At 35.6% G+C, this 20028-nt stretch overlaps 1 protein-coding gene across 1 annotated transcript; it reads left to right on the plus strand.

The window, feature by feature from the left end:
- The first annotated feature begins 65 nt into the window (after positions 1-65).
- On the plus strand, positions 66-19322 carry LOC128229834 (leucine-rich repeat and IQ domain-containing protein 1-like). The gene is made up of 32 exons (XM_052941663.1): positions 66-160; positions 459-638; positions 1136-1247; positions 1462-1559; positions 1918-2068; positions 2597-2748; positions 3210-3326; positions 3620-3694; positions 4196-4335; positions 4505-4666; positions 5087-5204; positions 5521-6170; positions 6370-6474; positions 6881-7019; positions 7259-7411; positions 8704-8854; positions 9281-9474; positions 9716-9843; positions 10707-10780; positions 11035-11128; positions 11341-11505; positions 11828-12370; positions 12665-12818; positions 13179-13322; positions 13598-13650; positions 14829-15044; positions 15540-15634; positions 16324-16431; positions 16630-16762; positions 17374-17452; positions 17871-17955; positions 18342-19322. The coding sequence occupies exons 2-32, from the start codon at positions 468-470 to the stop codon at positions 18476-18478; spliced, it is 4896 nt and encodes a 1631-aa protein (XP_052797623.1). The 5' UTR covers positions 66-160; positions 459-467; the 3' UTR covers positions 18479-19322.
- The last annotated feature ends 706 nt before the right edge of the window (positions 19323-20028 follow it).

Genomic DNA, 20028 nt, shown 5'->3' on the forward strand with positions numbered 1-20028 from the left:
TATTTGTATATTTTATATATTGGTGTAATAAAGCTTCGTTTTAGATTTTACGACAGCGAGATTGACTTCCATTAAAATTCTTGTCGCGTCTCCAGTGTAAACAACCTTTTTATCGTGATACTCATTCATTTGAATGATCATCTTATAGATTAACGCAAAGGTTAGCTTAAGTTATTTTTGTTTCTTATTTTTGTTAGTCACTACACACTGTAAGTAATCTGAGTTATTTCAATGTTACTTTGTCGGAGTAGAGTTCAGTTTTGTAATGCCTTTTTGGCCCACTACATCAGTACATGTATGGATATCGTTTTCTATTTTTGCAAAGACTGGCTTACATGTCAGTTATTGAGAACTGATTTTCTAGTGTGTTATAAGAAAATCAACAATTGTTATCAAGCAATTTGATAAACTTCAAATTATACAATTTTAATTATATCAAAAAAGTAAATTATTGTCAGGAAGGTGCAATGAGCATGCCTCCCTCGGGTGTGGAAGGTGTGATGGACGAGGCAGCCCTTATTGAGGCCCAGATCCAGATGGAGCAAGAGAACATTGACCTTGAAAATGATCCTGCAAATGACCTCGGCAATGACCCAGGGGAGCAGGACCTGGATCTCGAATTGCAGGAGGAGGTGCAAGTGAGTTGCCTTTTTAATCATGATGCACATACATGTATACATTTATATGTACATGTCATAAATAAATTACATGAACTGTACCGGAACCTGAAACATAGTTGGAAATAAATAATGATTTCCCCCATATTCAATCATAAGAGTTTTTATTTATTCAAGAATTTGAAATTTCTTGTTTGTATATATATATATATATATATATATATATATATATATATATATATATATATATATATATATATATATAATCAAATATTCTAGTCCAAAGAGACTTCAATTTTACACTTAAAATTAGAGATTAGGTTGGTGTTCAAGTGATAAATATTTCATCATAACGGAATGATAAAAATACAGAATTCTAATGAATTCATGATACATTTATTGAAAAGGGTGATATCTTTAGTTTTGGTGCCACTACCAGTATGATAGTATAACAATTCAAGACTATTGTCATTCACAAAGATATCGTTATTAAGCTTAAGAATCAACTGTTGTCACAGATTCCCGCAGAGGTAGATGACTACATCAGGCGTCTACAGGAGCAGAGCAACCGATTTGAGCAAGAGCTAGCAGAGTGTGATGAACTGCTGGAGGAGTCCTCAAGTAAGCTAGGTAATACAGGAGTGAACCAGCAAATGCTGTCTGGTCTAACTGTGACCTCAGCATGTGAGTTTGGTTGGTGTTCAACAAGCTAGGCAAATGGATACTTCAGTTTACTCAACAATAATGTCATTATAAATAGCATTATCAAGATCAGACACTTAATAAATTTGCAAAACAGAAAGGTTTTGTGATCAAAGCTGTGAATTTATTTATGCCATTGCAGATAATGGAAATGGTGCTGTCATATTATTTGATGATCAGAATCTACTTACTCAATTGGCTAAGGAGCATGGGCTTGATCCAGAGGCTTATAGGAAAAAGGTTTGTTTGTGACTTGTCACTGTATTCTTAATACATGTACATTTTCTCTTGTTTAATTCACCATCACCAATGACATTTGTTTATAAATGTTTAGAAACATGTTTTGTGTGTGTCTGTTGTTTGAAGCAAAATCAAGGTCTTATCATTGAAAACTTTTCAAGTTATTTTTATGAAACTATATACATGTAGTTACTATATATCAACATGTTACAAATAACAGTATGCAAGTGCAAAGCAATGCCAATAACTTTAAATAACTTGATCAACTGATAAGAATAGATGAGTATTGATTATTGCTTGGAGGATGTCATTTGTACTTAATGAATAATCAATGTCTTTCATTATTCCATCATTTTAGATCCTTGAAGACATAGAGAATGATGAAGACATACTGGATGAAGACTTGGCAGACCTGATTAACTTGGATGGTGAAAATGAATCCAGTGCAGTGCAGGCTGATGGTATTCTGGCTGTTAACATAGAGAAGGCAGTGGAAGAAGGAGTGCAGGGTTAGTGTGTTATTTTTGGATAGGACTTATTTAAAAAATAATCAGGGGTCATACTACATTAGCAACTTAGTAATGTCTCTAATATTTCATTTTTACACAATGGAAGTGAACATTTCTGAAATTTTGTATTTCCTAAAAAATCATGGTCTTTTTAAAAAAATATCATTTAAAACACTCACCAAAAAAAACATTATTTCTTAATCAGAATGTTCAAATAAATGCATTAAGCATTGCTCTTTCTTTCCTTTTTGAATATAAGATTAAAGAAAATTTAAAATCTGAGACAATTAAAGCTGCTTTTGTAATATTGCCCCAGCTCTATATAAAAATATTTCTAGGAATGGTTATTTTTTCCCACTACCGGGTAAATGTCTAATGATGATATAATCAATTTGAAAAATATTTAATTTTAATAATTTGTCATAGTGTTGGTATATACATCATTGAAAACAATGGAATTAATTATTTCCGATAAAAAAACTTTAAAGGGAAAAGTCATATTCAGGCCTTTCAATGACTATTGTGTAGATGACGAGGAGCTGCCAGTCTCACAAGCACTTGTTCCTGTGGGCGGGGGAAACAAGTCGGCCCTACATGGAATTGAGATGCAGAAAATGTTGAGGGAACAGCTCCAATCATTGGAAAAACGTTATGAAGACAGACTAGACAAAATGAAGAAGGTTTGTACTGAGGTTTAATTATTTGACCATATTCAATGAAAATGGTGTTTTTCCAGTGTCCTGTTGGATACTGGTTTTGCTTTATATCTTTTGCTTTATTCACTGTATAATTATATATTCAAATTCTTGAATTTTCTCCTGTTAACTGAATTAGAAAGAGAAATTTGTAAGAGCAGAATCTTTATTTTCTTTAGAAAAAAAATAAGATGTATTGCCATTTCTTGAGGAAAACAGCACCTAATAAATCCACATTAGCAAAAGCCTGCTAACTCTGCACTGTTAAAATACTGTCTGGGCTTGCACAAAATCTTGATTTTATTTAGCTGGGCATTGATCTGTTTTATGCAAGAACTTGTGTAAGAATTCAGCCTTTGTGATCAAAAAAGTCTAATTTCAATGCCTTGTTCTGTATAATGATAAAAAATACTATGATTGTATTCTCTTAAATAAATTTCCCAAAGGATGAGGCATTTAGGCGAGATGAGGAGGAAGTAAGACAGAAACGTTCTGATGAGGAGCGTCACTGGAAGATCCAAGAAATCCACCAGCAGGAACAGCAACTCCACTTAGAAAGGGAGGTAAGTCAGCACATTACATATCGTTAAATACACAACTGGTTGAATATTTAATTTTACAACAACAATGTGAAAAGTTGTATACAAAAATATGAAAACAAGTACAAATTGTCTAAATGATATGAACATGCAAATTGTGGAAGCCAGTGAAAAAAATATTGTAAAAAATAAGGCAATTTTCACAAAAAGTTACTCTATGAATGCAGGCCCTGTTATTCCACATAAAAATATATGTATGTCTTTGGTTCCATAATGCAGAGAATAAACTGAATAAAGCATAACATTTCTGTCCTAAGATGGCTGCTCGTGAGATACAGAAGGAGGTGGAGCAGGCTGAGAAGGCCATGAAGCTAGAAGTGGACAAATTCCAGGTATCGTTTTAAATGATCTTTCTCCTCTGGAGCTTGTAGTTGCTCCTATGCTTGTTTGTTTTATATGAGTTTTAAGACAACACTTCTGTCTAATAATATAAGATTTCGTTCTTCCATATTAAAATTATTAAGGGTGTGTGGTCATTCCATATATCTGTCAGACATTTTGTTCTTGCACAATGGACAGGCATTTCCGGTGAATCTGGTCTTTGCTTGAAATTTCCGTCTGTTATCCCATGCCCCTATGCAAGATGAGTCATTTGCAAATGTACATTTTTTTTTTTAGACATTTTAATTATAATAACGAAATGAATCATCTTAAAAAGCAATGTTTTAAGGGAACTATTTAATGTGAACATTCAACAAAAATATTGCATGATTTGACTTCAGTAAAGAATGTCCCATGCCCTATTTTATTAAATGTAAAAAAGAGCATTTTATTATATAAAATAATCTTTTAAAAGTGCATAGATGCTAATGACAAATAACCCTCCACTTCAGGCAGAAATACATGAGCTTGAAAAAGAGGTTGAGAAAGAGAGGGCAGAATATACAGTTGCCATGGAGATGGAGGAGCAGAGACAGACGGCCAGACAGCAGAAGGCCATTTTGGACATACAGAGATGGTTCAGGGGATACAGGTTAGATTATTAACCTTTAGCAGAATGGGAATTGATTCTAAACTGAGAGATGAAAAAAGAATGTTTACTTTCACCAAAACTGCCAAGCATTTAGGTTATTTAATGCGGATCTAGTCGTTATTTAATGCGGATCTAGTCGTTATTTTATTTAGAAATGTTCATATTTCAGAGTGAGAAAAGAGGTGAAACCATTGCTGTTGGAGAAGATGGAGGTGCGGAGACAGAGGCGGGAGGAGGAGCGGATACAAGAAGTGGAGGTGGAACTGGAACAATGGAAAAATGAGGAAAATGAGCGAAAACAGGCACTACTCAAGAAACAGGATGAAGAAAAGTAGGGATGGGCCTGGAAGTTATAAGGTCTTTTTCTAGACATCCTAAGGATCGGAATTTAGCAATGGAAAAATTAAAATCATGCTTTACTCTCAATTTTGACACAAGTTACTCTTGGATTTTCCCCACAATTCCAAGTGCAAATAGTTTTCCGAGTTTGCCGTGAAAAAGGATTGTACATTATATCATAGTTGCTGTTAAGTTTGTGTCATTAACACTTGCACAATAAAATCAGTCTTGACAGTTATCAGTTGGCTTAGTGCATTACTGTTTTTGTATTTGACTAAGTGATACTTTGCATTCTTGACCAGACAAACTAATTTCATATTAAATCTGAATGGTAAAACAATAACATACACAAGCAAAGTACTGACAAGTTTTTTTTTATACTTTATTGGACAATCCTTCTTATTGTTTTCAGGAGGCTGTTGGAGGAAGAGAGAAGAAAAACTGAGGAGTTAAAGAGGCAACAAGTGGAGGAGAAGAAGAGATTGGAGGAGGAAAAGAAGAGGAAAAAGGAGGAGGAGGAGAGAATCAAGGTAAGTGAACGGGTTTCATTACTGTAAGTCCTAGGGTTTCATTACTGTAAGTTCTACATGATATGTGTCTGCTCTTCCTACTTGTTTCAGTGTATGGCTCATTTGTTAATCATTTCAAGCCCAATTCCATATTTGTGTTCCAAGTGGTAACAGGTAGCTAAGTTGAAATGAAAGATAAGATAACCCTATTGAATTCATTGATAAAATTAATGTTTTTGAATGATACTATGACACAATCTGATAAAAAAAAAAAAAAATTGATACAACAGACATGAAATAGTATCTGAAGTTTTCTTGTTTCTTTCTTACATTTTAGCAAGAGGAGAAAAAGAGAAAAGAAGAGGAAAAGCAGAGAAAGAAAGAGGAGGAAAAGAGACGAAAGGAAGAAGAAAAAAGAAGGAAAGAAGAAGAGAAAAGGCTGAAGGAAGAAGAAGAGAGAAGGAAAAAAGAAGAAGAAAAGGCGAGAAAAGATGAGGAAAAACGGAAAAAAGAAGAAGAAAAGAAAGCTAAGGAAGATGAAAAAAGAAGGAAGGAGGAAGAAAAACAAAGACTTGAAGAAGAAGAAAAGAAAAGAAAGGAAGACGAAAGGCTTAGAAAGGAGGAAGAGAAAAAGAAAGAGCTTGAAAGTAAACAAAAGATACAGGAGAGTTTAGAGGTAGACAAGAAAGAAAGTGTAGAACAAGAAAAGGTGAACAAAGAAACGGAAGAACACAATACTGTTGAAACAAAAGATAGTAATGAAAATCATATTAAAGATATAAAGAGTGACAAGATACATACTGAGGCTGAACATCATATTCAAGACAACAAAGACGAACGGTTAACCAGTAAACCTGGTCCTAGCAGTGACATGGAAAATCCTATTATTCCAAGTAGGCCTAAAACTCCAAAAAGTTCCAGAACTCCGAGGTCACACAGAACGGTAACTCCCAGACAGACGAAACTAGAAACTACTAAAGCGGACAGGTAAAAAATAAAATGTTAAAAATGGTCTTTGCTTTTTTAAATATGAAATGCTATGACAAGCAATATTTAGTTTGACTAAATTGCATAGAAGACAGTTTCTGTAAGGTTTTAAGTATTTTTATCCACCAAATGTAACTTAATAATACTACATGTAGGGCCAGTAAACTGTCATGCATACTTTAAATGTCTATTACAATAGTAATGAGGCAGTCAAAGAGCCAAGCAGACCAGTGGTTGTTGATAGCCTACCAGACCACATTGAGGCTCTCCGACTGAGGTTCATGAAGGACTGTCTGCCATGGAGGTATTTTGTATTGATCATTGAAGTTTTATTTATAGAAAACTACTGATATATCAATAATTTTGTTTGATATCAATGTTCAGATTATTCACATAGTAATACTATTTAAATAAGGAATGTCTATTATGAAATACTAAACATGTTTAACAAATATGGGTTGGAAAAACATAATATTATGAGATGTGAAAATATATGATGTGAAACATTTTACCTCGACTATTCATTTATAAGTAGGGCTACGACACTCACCCTTAGGTTACAGCACTGTTCCAGCTTGGTTAAAGTTTGCTTGAATTTGCAAAGTCCTTATTGGTTTATTTTCTAAAAGTCATAGATTAAGTAGCAGAATCAATTCCGATAGCTCTTACTCTGAAAAAGGAATAACACCTTGTCATTCTTGTATTCCCAGCAAAGTCAGTAATGAGCCCTGGAAGTTGAAGGGAGGGATTTCCAAGAAGCCTCTGAGAAGACCTTCATCTGCCAAAAAGATGCCTATGCTGGCAGACGATGTTATCATTCAAAGTGCAAGAGTGGCCTCAATGAAAATGGTAAAAAGTCTTGGTATTTGATATTATGTTAAACTTGTAATTTGTAAACTTTTTGGATGTTTTAAAATTCACATTTTTTTTTTTATAGAAAACTGATTTGGTTGGTGAAAGCTGACACTCACTTGCATTCTTGTACAAATAGTTGATGTAATGATTCAGTGTTCATGTCTCCCTAAAACATGCCATTGTATGCTTTTCCTCATATTAATATGTAATCATGGACATCATTTCTGTTTCAGGTCACCACTGTGGAGCTTCATGACCTTCCAGGCAGTAACATGAGCCCCCTTGGCCAATGTTGGGGCCTCAAGTACCTTACCTTGACTCGATGTCACCTTGTAGCCTTGGAGGGCCTCAGTCAGTGTAAACAGCTCCTGTATGTCAACGTCAGGGTGAGAAGAATGGATGTGTTCTTTACTTGGTGGTCCATGAGGTCACATGTCTCATGTACCTGACCTTGGCCTGATGTGGCCTTGTTGCATTGGAGGGCCTCTGTCGGTATCAACAGCTCCTGTATATCTATGTCAGAGTGGATGTGTCCTTTACTTGGTAGTTCATAAGGTCACATGTCTCATGTACCTGACCTTGACCCGATGTCACCTTGTAGCATAGCAGGGCCTCAGTCAGTGTAAACAGCTCCTGTATATCAATGTCAGAGTGGATTTGTGCTTTACTTTTTAACTCATAAGGTTATGTCTCTGATATCTGACCTTGACCCTATGACACCTTGTAGCCTTGAAGGTCCTCAATCAGTGTAAACTGCTCCTGTATGTGTCAATGTCAGAGTCAGTTGAGGTTGATGTGTGCTTTACCTGTAAAGTCATAGTGTCATATGTCTCAAGTACCTGACCCTGACTGATGTCACCTTGTAATCTTAAAGGCCCTCAGTCTGTGTAAAGCTCTCCTGTATGTGTCTATGTCGGGGCGTTTTAAGGTGGATGTGTGCTTTACCTGTAAACTCATAAGGTCATATGTCTCTGATATCTGACCTTGACCCCATATCACCTTGTGGCCTTGAAGGTCCTCAGTCAGTATAAACCTCTCTTGTATGTGTCAATGTCAGAGTGATTTAAGGTGGATGTATGGTTTACCTGTAAACTCATAAGGTCATACCTCTCTGATATCTGACCTTGACCCCATATCACCTTGTAGCTTTGAAGGTCCTCAGTCAATGTAAACCGCTCCTGTATGTGTCCATGTCAGGCCATGTTAAGGAGGATGTGTGCTTTAATCTCATAAGGCCATATGTCTTGAGTACCTGACCTTCACCCCATGTCACCATGTAGCCCTGGAGTGCATCAGGCAGTGTGAACAGCTGCGTGTCAATGTCAGGGTGAGTTGAGGTGGATGTGTGCTAATGTACACAAATGTTGGGGTCAATATGTCTTTGACATAATATGCATTATCAATGCAGTCAATGGTACATGTAGTGAGATAGATCTCGCAATTGCAGCAGATAAATTTGAATAAACTGAAATATTTTGTCCTACTGTTTCTAACATGTATCAGATGTGAAACTTATACCTTTATTTATTTCAGAGTGAGTCATCATGAGATTGTTTAATATACAACATTTATCAAAAATGCAAGTACTGGATATTACAGTACATATAAGAATACAGAAATGATTTCAAAAAACAAAGAAAAAAACATACACTGAACCTATTTATTTTCCCTGATTTAGGATAACCTTCTAGAATACATTGACCTGAAGGACGTTGGTCAGCTACAAACGCTGGATGTCTCCCATAACAAACTGACCAGTATACATGGGCTAGACGGGTGTACCAACATCAGAATACTCAACCTGGCACATAACAACATTACCAGAATAGGTATGGCCAGACTTTCATTTAAATATTCTTGCAGTTGTTTCAAGTTTGTAGAATACAATGAAAATCATCAAAATTTACAAGCATTATATCGATTAGAACATTTCCATACTTTTTATCACATCGAACTTCTTCGCTGAATAACATTGCTGAGGTCTAATTAGCACCAGTTTGCAAGCTGCGCTGATTAAAGGTTTGAAGACTTAATTAAAATAAGACTTGTTAATGTTTTTAAAGCCAAGCTATATATTGTATTTTGGGCTTGTTGATTCAAAAGCCTTATTGATGAAAACATTCACTTAGGCTTTAAAGCTTATCTTTATTTAAAAAAGGGCATTTTATGAAACATAAATTTCTGTTTTCAACATGTCCTCTAAATAGTTAATGAAACAACTATTACTATTACTAATGCTTATCAAATTTTAACAGGTGGAATGAACTCTCTAAGGAGACTGCACACCCTGGATGTGTCCTACAACCAGCTGATAAGCACTGACGGACTGGGAGCAACGCCAACAGTGCAGGTTTTGGACATGTCACACAACCACCTGCAGGCTGTTGAGGACCTAGAGAAATTATGCCTGCTCGTGAAACTGGATGCCACTGCTAATAACCTTCAACATGTATGTACTTCCAAGGTTGCTTTTATATTTTTCATTAAAAAAACATCATGTCATTGTTCTCTTTACATTGATCTGAAATTTAGTCAGACTTTGACACATGTGCAATGGGCATTGAAAGAAAGAATGAACTAAAACAGGTTTAGAAAGAGAAATAACCTTAAAGCTGGCAATGAGCAAACAATTAAGCCATTCTGCATATATAAGCTTGGAATTTAATTGCTTTTTGTTTACTTTTTTACAGGTTCCATCCCTGGAAAACCAGGTGTTGTTGGTAGAACTGTTGTTGGCAGACAACAGTATCTCTCATCTCAACAACCTTGCCGCAGTCTGGCTGCCTCTTGTTAGAACTGTCAGGGTGCAGCAGAACAGGTGAGATTCCTCTTCTGGACCTTTAATAGGATGAGCAGCTTCCAGTTCATGGTAGCTTTAGTTGCATTGTGTATGTGTATGTGTATGTGTATTTCTTCAGACCTTGCGGTCAAGGATAACCCGTGAAAGTGCAAGCACTTATTTCCAACGGGGTCCTTTGTTTTTGCTGAAGGGACAGCACGCTGAAGAGACAGTGGTGGGATACAAGGAAGTCCGGGTGCGATACCCTAGCTCTTTTTCGAAGAGACCCCTTGGTTCTTTTACGTGCTCGGTGTAAAGCACCGATACACGGGGTACAACTTTCCTGGGTTAAACCAGTACTGAGTACACCACTTTTCCAAGCACTACCCTTTAAATGCCAAGCGCCAGGCAAGGGAGCTACTTGTACCAATTTTTAACGTCTTTTGGTATGACGCGGCCAGGGATCGAACCCACGACCTCCCGCTCCGTAGGCGGACGCTTAACCACTAGGCCACGGAGACGGTCTAATGCATTGAATATGTTATTCAGTACATGTGCACATAGATTAGAAGAATACATACATCTAGAGGTCAAAGCAGGAATTAATTATTCTACATTAATGCACCTATCTTTGTTTTGTTCAGGCATGGAAGCAGTAGGTACAATGTTAATTGTTGGGATTTAGGCAGCAGTATTTTTTGTTGTCTTATTTCCATTTCTGCAGCAATTTTTGATGTCAGGGATGTTCCTTAGCTTTTGACTTCACCAGGTCTGCCAATATCTTGCCTGTTGAGAATCACCCACTGTCTAAATTTCAAAATGATACCTCTATTCATACCAACGACATAACATTAATTATTTATACCATTCTTCCCTATAAAGTTTTTATATCATATTTTCAGTATTGAGATGCTGCCATCACTACAGAATTGTTTGGTGCTACAACATCTAGACGTCAGCAACAATCTAATTCTTGGTAAGATATATGTGCAGTATAAGCTTTGCTGCTTGATATGTGTTTCATTGTAAGCATTGTCAGATACCCAATTTATTCTATTACACTAAATTCAGCCAAATTTTAATGAAACATTGTAATGTGAGAGGAACTGAGAATTGTCTGGATCTTCTTTAGAACAAAAACATTGGTACTATGGTGCAATATATATGTTACATCGCCTTTCTTTTGATGTGTCATTAATGTGGTATGAATTTTATGCCCAAATGTTTCAGATATTGGGAGTATAGAAAAGTGTGTTAAGGACTGTTTCTACCTGGAGAGGCTAAATCTGGATGAAAATCCGGCAGTACCTGACATTGATGAAAGGTGAAAAGATATATTGATCTGAATCACTTGTTATGGCATTTTTAAACTTTAATCATGTTAGAATTTCTTTGTAAATTGTTGAGTTTATATCATTTAAGGTAGTTGTTTTCCATTAATTAGAATGAAAACTGGTGATTTTGTTGTTTACTTTGTATAAATGGAAGCATTTTAAATGCACAAAGCTAACACTCATTGGTTTTGTATACATTTAGGTTCTATACAAAACTACGCACAACTTGCCCGCGTCTTGTTCCCTTCAGTGGTGATGAGGGGTTAAAGACAAGCCCTGTGAAGCCGAGAACTAGTATGGAGACCATGTGCTTCTCCCAGGCTCACACTCTTCAGGACCTGCTCACACACTTACATAACTCTCATGTGTAAGTCAGGTTTCACAGAAAAACTAACTGGTAATATAAAAAGGTGACTATTAAAATGGTCGAATTAAGCATTGGCACATCGCCCCGTCACTTGTACAAAGGTCTGTCTGGCTTGAGCAAATTTTGAGTTTTACATACCCCAATAACAGGGCATAACAAATGCATTTGTTGTTTCGAAAACTTAATTTGATAATTGCTTTTAAACATTTTGTTACTCAATATCTGTTGTGAACTATGTGTGTACATGGTATTCAGGTTGATACCTCTTATAAATGCCTTGAATTTAGTGACAAGTTTAAGGAAAATTCTTGCACTTTTTTAGGTCAGAAAAACTCCCCGAAGGTACGTCCATCTCAGAGCATACGTGTGACATCCAGTACAAGCTCTGTGAGCGTATTTTTAACCTGGCAGTTGAATACAGGTATGCCCACGAGTATGGTGATGTCTCAATCACCATGCCAACGGCCCCACCAGGTCCAAAGTCAGGAAGACCTCTATCTTCAAGGCAACGAGAGAAGTTCATGAACCCAAAAGATATGTTTGAAAACGCGCTTAAATCTTCAAGTGCTACCAGTAAGACTGCAGATGGTCAACATGAACATTCTGAGGCTGCAAACGGGACAAACCCAAAAGACTTGTTTGAAAATGCTTTGAAATCTAATCAGCAGGATACCACTGCAGGAAATAGCCTAAGTGTTCATCAGAAAGTAGCTGTACATCAGCCTCCAAGTGTTCCCAGTTATGGTGCATATGAGTCAAAGAATCTTTTTGAGCAAGCCCTTGCCTCCGCTTGTCAACCACAGAAACCCTCCCTGATGGACACACACAGCACCTCCAGTCTAGTCAATGGGTACCAAAATAATGGGTAAAAGGAAATGTTTAATATTTTGATAACCTTTCATATTATATTGAAGTAACTTCAAAGTACGAGTGACTTGTACATCTGATTATTCAAATTCTAATTTAAATCATCCTCATATTCTTTAAACTTTAAAAAATAGAAGTTAATAGAAGCCTATATACCAATGTTTCCAAAGTAACAGTTCAGAATTAGGAAAACACAATCTATAAGGTTATAAGTTCTAGTTCTATTTTGACAGATACAAATGACTCAGTGTTATGATTGTTAACCAGTCTTTCATTTGTTACTTCCATTCAGTGTTGACATTTGTGAGAGGTCTGCTGTAAGGATTCAGGCAACATGGCGGGGCTACTGGACCCGAAAAATTCTGTTGGATCAGTGGACAAATCCATTTTTCGGGCTCGATCCCGAACTGTTGGCTCACCTAAATAAATCTGCCATTACCATACAGGTGGGTTTGATGTAGGGAATATACCACTTTCAGAGCATTAAAAACTTGTGAATATATTTTGAGTGTTGTTAAGAAATATATTTTATAGAATTAGTAGTAATTCTAGTTGTGACTGTTTAGGTTATAAGACATTGTTTCATAATATATTATGTCATCTGTGATTTTGTGTGAAAACATAATAAGCTTTGACCATAACTCAGAAATTGTTCAAGGTTTACTCGGTTAGTAATTATAAGTGCATTAGTGCAAATTCTACTTATGCGCATGTGTACAAGACCCAAAACTCTGGCCTACACATTTTTAGCTTTGCTCCTTGACCACAGTGCTCTTGTTTAAATATTATCTGGATTGTATTTTCAGGCACGTTGGAGAGGCTACATTCTACGCAAGAAGCTAATGGCTGCCCTGGAATTTGCCCAGTGTGACTTTGGAGATAGCGAAGATGAGGACGCCATGGATCTCGGAGATGAGTTTGACCTTGACAAGTTTGTCGACATTGATGAGGTATAGTGCTGTTAAAACAATATTGGATGTACTTGCTATTACCAAGCTTTGACAAGGGTTGTTTGTTACAACAAGTATATTAGTGTTATTCAGTTCTTAGTGTTGTTCAGTGTTATGAGGGTTGAAAGTAAAAACTTTCTTAGTGATTTTATCTCTAATGTCACCTGTACAAAATTTCCTTGCTTTCACTGCAAGTAATTCTACCCCTTTGATATTTGATATATGGTTTTAATTAAATTTTAATTAAAAAACTAAAACATTCTCTGTTGATGTAGGACCTCCTGGATATGGACTGGAAGCCACCGGAGACACCAGACATTCCCAACAAGTATGACAATGTTCACGCATGTTACAATTGTTTCCATTCTTATCATATATGATACAGTTCCTCCAAATATTCTAAGCATTATAGTTTTTATGCCCCCACAAAGTGGCGGCATATAGGGTTGCCCTTGTCCGTACGTACGTACGTACGTACGTCCCGAAGATTGTTTCCGATCTAATTCTTGAAAACCGTTTGTCCAATCCTCACCAAACTTTAAACACATGTTTGTGACCATAATATCTTGATCAAGTTCGATAGTCATGGAAATCGCTTTAGTCATTTAGGAGTTACGGCCCTTTTTTGCCAAAAATTCCCGAAGATTGTTTCCGATCTAATTCTTGAAAACCGTTTGTCCAATCCTCACCAAACTTTAAACACATGTTTGTGACCATAATATCTTGATCAAGTTCGATAGTCATGGAAATCGCTTTAGTCATTTAGGAGTTACGGCCCTTTTTTGCCAAAAATACTTCAAAAATATATGTTTCCAATCTAATTCTTGAAAAGTATGTGTCCAATCCTCACCAAACTTTACATACATGATTGTGACCATAATATCTTGATCAAGTTCGATAGCCATGGAAATCGCTTTTGTCATTTAGGAGTTACGGCCCTTTATTTGCAAAAAAAGACTTGAAAAATACGTCCCGAAGATTGTTTCCGATCTAATTCTTGAAAACTGTTTGTCCAATCATCACCAAACTTTTAACACATGTTTGTGACCATAATATCTTGATCAAGTTCGATAGCCATGGAAATCGCTTTAATCATTTAGGAGTTAGGGCCCTCAGATTATCCTGAATAATCATTATGGCTTATTTTCTGTGACAAAAAATCGAAGTGGGGGCATCCGTGTCCTATGGACACATTTCTAGTTATTTTTGATTCTTATGCAACAAATTGGTTTCTTTGATTCTTATGCATCAAACAGTATCTTTGTTTCTATGTATCAAATCTTTATCTATGATTTTTGTGTATCAAACTGTATCTTTGATTATTATGCATCAAATCTGTATCTTTGATTTTTATGCATCAGACTGTATATTTGATTAGTATGCATCAAATCTGCATCTTTGATTATTATGTACAACATCTGTATCTTTGATTAATTTGCATCAAATGTGTATCTTTGATTCTGATCTATAAAGTGGCAAAGCACTACTTTATCTTTTCTACCCCAGTTACCCGGTGTTAAAGAAGCCACCCTCTGGAAAGCCCCATGTGCCTCCCCTAGGTGACCTCGGACCTCCCAGTAACCCCCGAAAGGCATGGCGCAACTTCGACTCCCCACTCTCAGAGAAGGGCAAATTCCCCAGGCCCCCATCCAGTGTGGCCTCTACAGAACTAACCATGCGCTCTGGTGTATCTAAGAAGGAAGAGAAACTTTCAGAGGAATGGTATGTTAGTCAGAAATGTTAAAATGTGTATATGCTTGCTTTATGGATCTCACGCTGAAATACCCCAGTTGTACATGTAGGTTTGAAATGGGATGTTTTAAAAAAAAAAAATTCCACAAACTAATGTAGTCATAAATATGTCAAATTGTAAGCTTACCAATGTTATGTTAAGGTTATTAAACGATAAATAAACATTGTAAAATGCAAAATAGCCTTGGGCCTGCCATATCAATTAAATATTTGGTCCAATGCCTGACTACAGATATTTTTTTAACCATAATTTAAGTCGCTGTTGTCATTAAAATTCACTAGGCAGGTTGATGTGTGATGAAACAATTCATATGATAACTGCCAACCGGTAATCTATTGGTTAATTTCACAATGAAATAACATCAATGACCAGTAGCATACTGGTTTGCTACTTTGCATATAAATACATGTTAACAAAACATTTAATGTGTCTATCAAATAAAAAGACATGCGTTTGTTTCTCAGGGGGTTCAAGAACACCAACACTGCTCATTTGATGATGCAGCGAGCAAAGAAAATGAAGTATAATGCTGAACGCAAGAAGAAGATTGGGAAATTAGGTACTTATGCTTTAATGTGGTAAAATATTTAATACTTGAAAATCACTGATCTTGAAGAGTTTCAGAAAATAATAATTTCTTTGTCTTCCTAAATACCAGGGCTGCAACAAAATGCCAAAAACTGTATTGTTATATAGTGTATATACATGTAGATAATTGAAGAGATATTTCATTATGCTCCCTCATAATTTATACAGTTAAGTTTATTCTGTTTATCCTCCATAGGTGAAGAGAAGTATAGCTTTACAAATATGTGCATTACACAGTAAAGACATAAATAACAAACATTATAGACACATATAAAACAAAGTGTATTTACAATATACACAATCAATACATTGAATCTCACATTTTCATCATTACAGACAGTTATCGTCTTATTGTATAGTTAGTATATCACGGTATTTGTCACATTGTTAAAACTCTGGATTCTCTCAACATTTCAATACATTGATGATTCAGATTGAATAAAAACAAACGTCTAAAGTGTTTTTTACTCAAGAGCAAGCCACTTTACCAGCTTACATGTGTGCTGGCAGTGCCCAATAGGAAATGAGGGGAAATTACGTTTTGGAACCATATCATCAGACAGGATATCAATATACCGTTGCAGCCCTACAAAATACCTCTTTTCAAAAACCTTTTTTTAAGAGATGACCTTAAAAACAAACCCACTCTCCCTGTTTCAGACCCTAAGCAGCGACTTGCATTGTTTCGGAAGCTTGAAGAGGTGACTGCTCCCCCGACCCACAACATTCCACAGCGAAAAACACTCCCAAGGAAAGAGTATTTCCAAGGTAAGCCAGTATTATGAGCAAAAGGCCATCAGTTCAAATTGTTGAGCCTGTACCAAAATAAGTGATATTGGATGTTTATAAATTGTTGCTATACTTTAACTATGGTTATAGAGGCACTTTAAAGTAGAGATTTGTTCTTGAACAGCATAGGCAAATTTATGACAGAAAATTTTACATACGTTTCCATTTTGCGTACAGCCCGTCAGGATGAAATTGTTCGTCAGGATAGAGAGAAGCGTGTAGAGTTCCATACTAGAGCATCCCGAACATTTGAGTGGCTACACACCCAGGTCGGCGATCATCCCACTAATGACTCAGTTATCAACCAAGGGTGAGTTAAAGCCGCCATACTTACTTCATTGTTGTTAATGTGTAAACTTTTCAAATTATCAGGATTGAATTGTTTCAAAGGCCTTTGTATCTGATTCATAGAGTTTCTGTTTTATCCAAGCACCAGTAAAGAAAGGCTTTTAAAGATGAAGAAAAATATATACTGGTTAAGGTTGATTTAAAGTGTAAGACTGGGTAAGATATCTGAATCAGAAATATTTTGAATGCCTGGTGAAAGAGGTTTATGTGCAGAACAAAAATACACCAAAAATATTCATGATATAATACTTTGTATAACAAACAAGATTTTGGTCTCGAAAGGTTGTGAAAGAAGTTATTCACTTCCAATTTAAGTTGACCAAATAGCAAATACACAACTGTTATGATTGTATTTTTAATACATGTTTTGCATGTTTATCTTACATGTAAGCAATCTTTAAGGAATTAACTTTCAAGGTATTTCAACATTAATATGGGAACACCAGGCATGAAATTTAACATTATTATTAATTGAGATTTCAGAGAACTAGCTTTTAGTACATGTACATGTAGATGCCCTTATTTATCTGATTCCTATGTCCTTTAAATCTTAAACATCTCCTTATTTTCCAGGTTTACTGAGGGCCCCAAATATATGCCTGCTGAGCACAATCTGCCTGAACTACTTGGAGGAAAGAGGGTCCAACTAGTGGTACGTTCTTCTACCCTTCTCCTACAAATCCAGTAACTGGTTTACCATTGGTTCTTACCTTATTTCCCCTTGAAGCTTCCATACAAAACAACACTAAAACATTCTGGTGAATGTATTAAAACATGCCATAAACATTGATGCCTCATAAATCTTGTTATTGATGAGTGTAACCTAGACAAAAAGTGTTTCACATCAAGCCATTGCCTGAACTTTCAATTCTCCAAACAAACTTTAGTGATTTATTCATCAACCCGTCAAAAGTTTCATCTGAGTACACTTTTGCTGATCATTAATTCAGGAAGAACATCTACAGACAAATTGAGCTAAAACTTAAAAGAATAAGCATTAAAATCCATAATTTTAAGATCAATCTTTTCATGTCTTATGTCTTTTAATTATTTCTGTTTCAAATACACAGAGTAGCCCTATGTCAATGGAGCTGCAGTCTCTGGAGAGTGCGAGCATATCTAGTCAGAAGCAGAGAAGGTTTTCTTTTGGCTCAGGTAATGGGAAAATTCCAAGAATCGTTTAAAAATATTTTACAAAACATTTTACTTATCAATTGTTGCTTAATATCATTTCAAAAGTATGTCAAGTGTCTACAGGTTTATTTTACTAATTTGGGAAAATAACCCATATCTGTCAATAAATGTAATGTTTAAAAGCAGGATATCTACTTCTCGATTAATCATATAATGTACTTTGTTTATTCCGAACATAGCAGAATAACAGTTTTAAAATGGCCTATTAAAAAGGCCCTGGTCTTGCACCTGAATATTGTTCACAAACTACACTTCACATTTGCTTTATCAAGATACTGTCACATGCAGTATGGTAATGGTTCATAATTTGTAAAAAATCAGGGTCATTATGTTTCATGTGTCCTTAGGTTCTGGAAGCAGCAAGCTGCCGCCCATCCAGCCAAGTTCTGCCCCTGTGGCGGCTGTGAAGGAGCGAATGACCTTCAGGAATCCTAAGGTTAACCAGTCTGTCGGATGGGGTGGGGGACGCAAAAGGGCCAAGTGAGAGGAGTGGGGGATTAGTGGTTTGATACTACAATATATTTGTCATTGAATCTCGGTCAGAATATGAGTTTGTGATATCATTCAGCATATTGTGATAGTACAGTTATTCTGAGACGTGTTTACCCAGGGGAGTTACATGGGGCTTGTCTGTTTTGTTATTAATACTGTTATGTCAGGATCAAAGTAGCTTGATTGTTTTGTTTATTGTGATATAGCCTTTTTGTCCTTGATTTTGCGATGCAAAACTTTAACCTAGGTCATAAGTCAAAAACTGTTCCAAGATATTCAAATGAATCTTTTTGTACAAATGGTTTTAGTGATACTTTTAAGTAAGGCTCATAACTCTGGCTGTAATTATTTTGAGTTATTCCCTTTTTTTACTGAAAACAACAACAAGATGAGTGCTGGCATTTGCTCAATGGCGCTTTTGTTAAAGTTATTTTGTAAACATATTAATTGACAATTTGCATTCATTCGCTCTAGTTTGTACTTAACATGTACTGATATATTATAGAATGTGAGATTTTATGTTCTTTTCAAGCTGTTTATGTTTCGAAGAACTTTGAAGTAATTAATTCAGTTGAAACTAAACTTTTAAATAATTCACCATTGTTAAATTGAAAGCAGGTGGGTCTCTTCATCTTATAACGTCAGTGGCATTATGTGCTTAATATTACAGTTTTGTAATCGTTTTGCTAGATATTTTTCAAAGCTTTGTGTGTTAATCTCACATTATTTGGTTATACATGTATTGTCATGTTAGAAATAGAAACCATAAAATGGTCTGTGTGTATGTATGTAGTATTTATTTTTGATTTGTTTGTGTAAAATGGTATACATTGTTAATAAAACATACAATGAAATACTTTAACTGAGCTTTTTTCTAGTGTGAATCTTGAAACTGTGCTTCATACATGTACAGAGAGAGCTTTTAAAACATGGTTGATATATCGAGGGATTTCCCCCTTTTCAATGTATCAGATGTGTCTTTTTGCATACCATATGGACCTACCTTAAGAATTGCATGCAATGCCTGAAGTGTGGAGGGGACCAAAGGTTCACCTACCATCTGTCCGTCTGTCAGGTACATCGTCTGTAATACTTGACTATTACATGATGGATGGTAAATGGTCAAAAAAGGATATTATATGCAGAGGAAGCAAAAGTAAGAATATCATAGACCTCAAATAAAAAGAAAAAAAGAAAGCTGATCAAATATATCAAGTTCCCCTACCCTTTAACAACCAAAGTCAAATCTAGGAACTGCCACTAATCATGTAAGATAAATATTAAAGTAAAACCATATTTTCTTGTATAGGGAATTATAAATCTTAAATAATATTTAATTACCAACAATGTATATGAATACAGAATGAAAGCATAAACACATCTAAAAAAAAAAGGAATTCTAAGCAGTCAATAACTGATATTGCTTCTATTACGTGCTATAATTTCATGTAACAGCGCAATTTTGAAGAACACTCTCGCTTAAAATCGTGCGAACGAAAGTGATTAATATAATGTTGTAATAACTTGTTTGACAAACGTTGT

This window comes from Mya arenaria, chromosome 4, assembly GCF_026914265.1.
Source record: "Mya arenaria isolate MELC-2E11 chromosome 4, ASM2691426v1".
NCBI lineage: Eukaryota > Metazoa > Mollusca > Bivalvia > Myida > Myidae > Mya > Mya arenaria.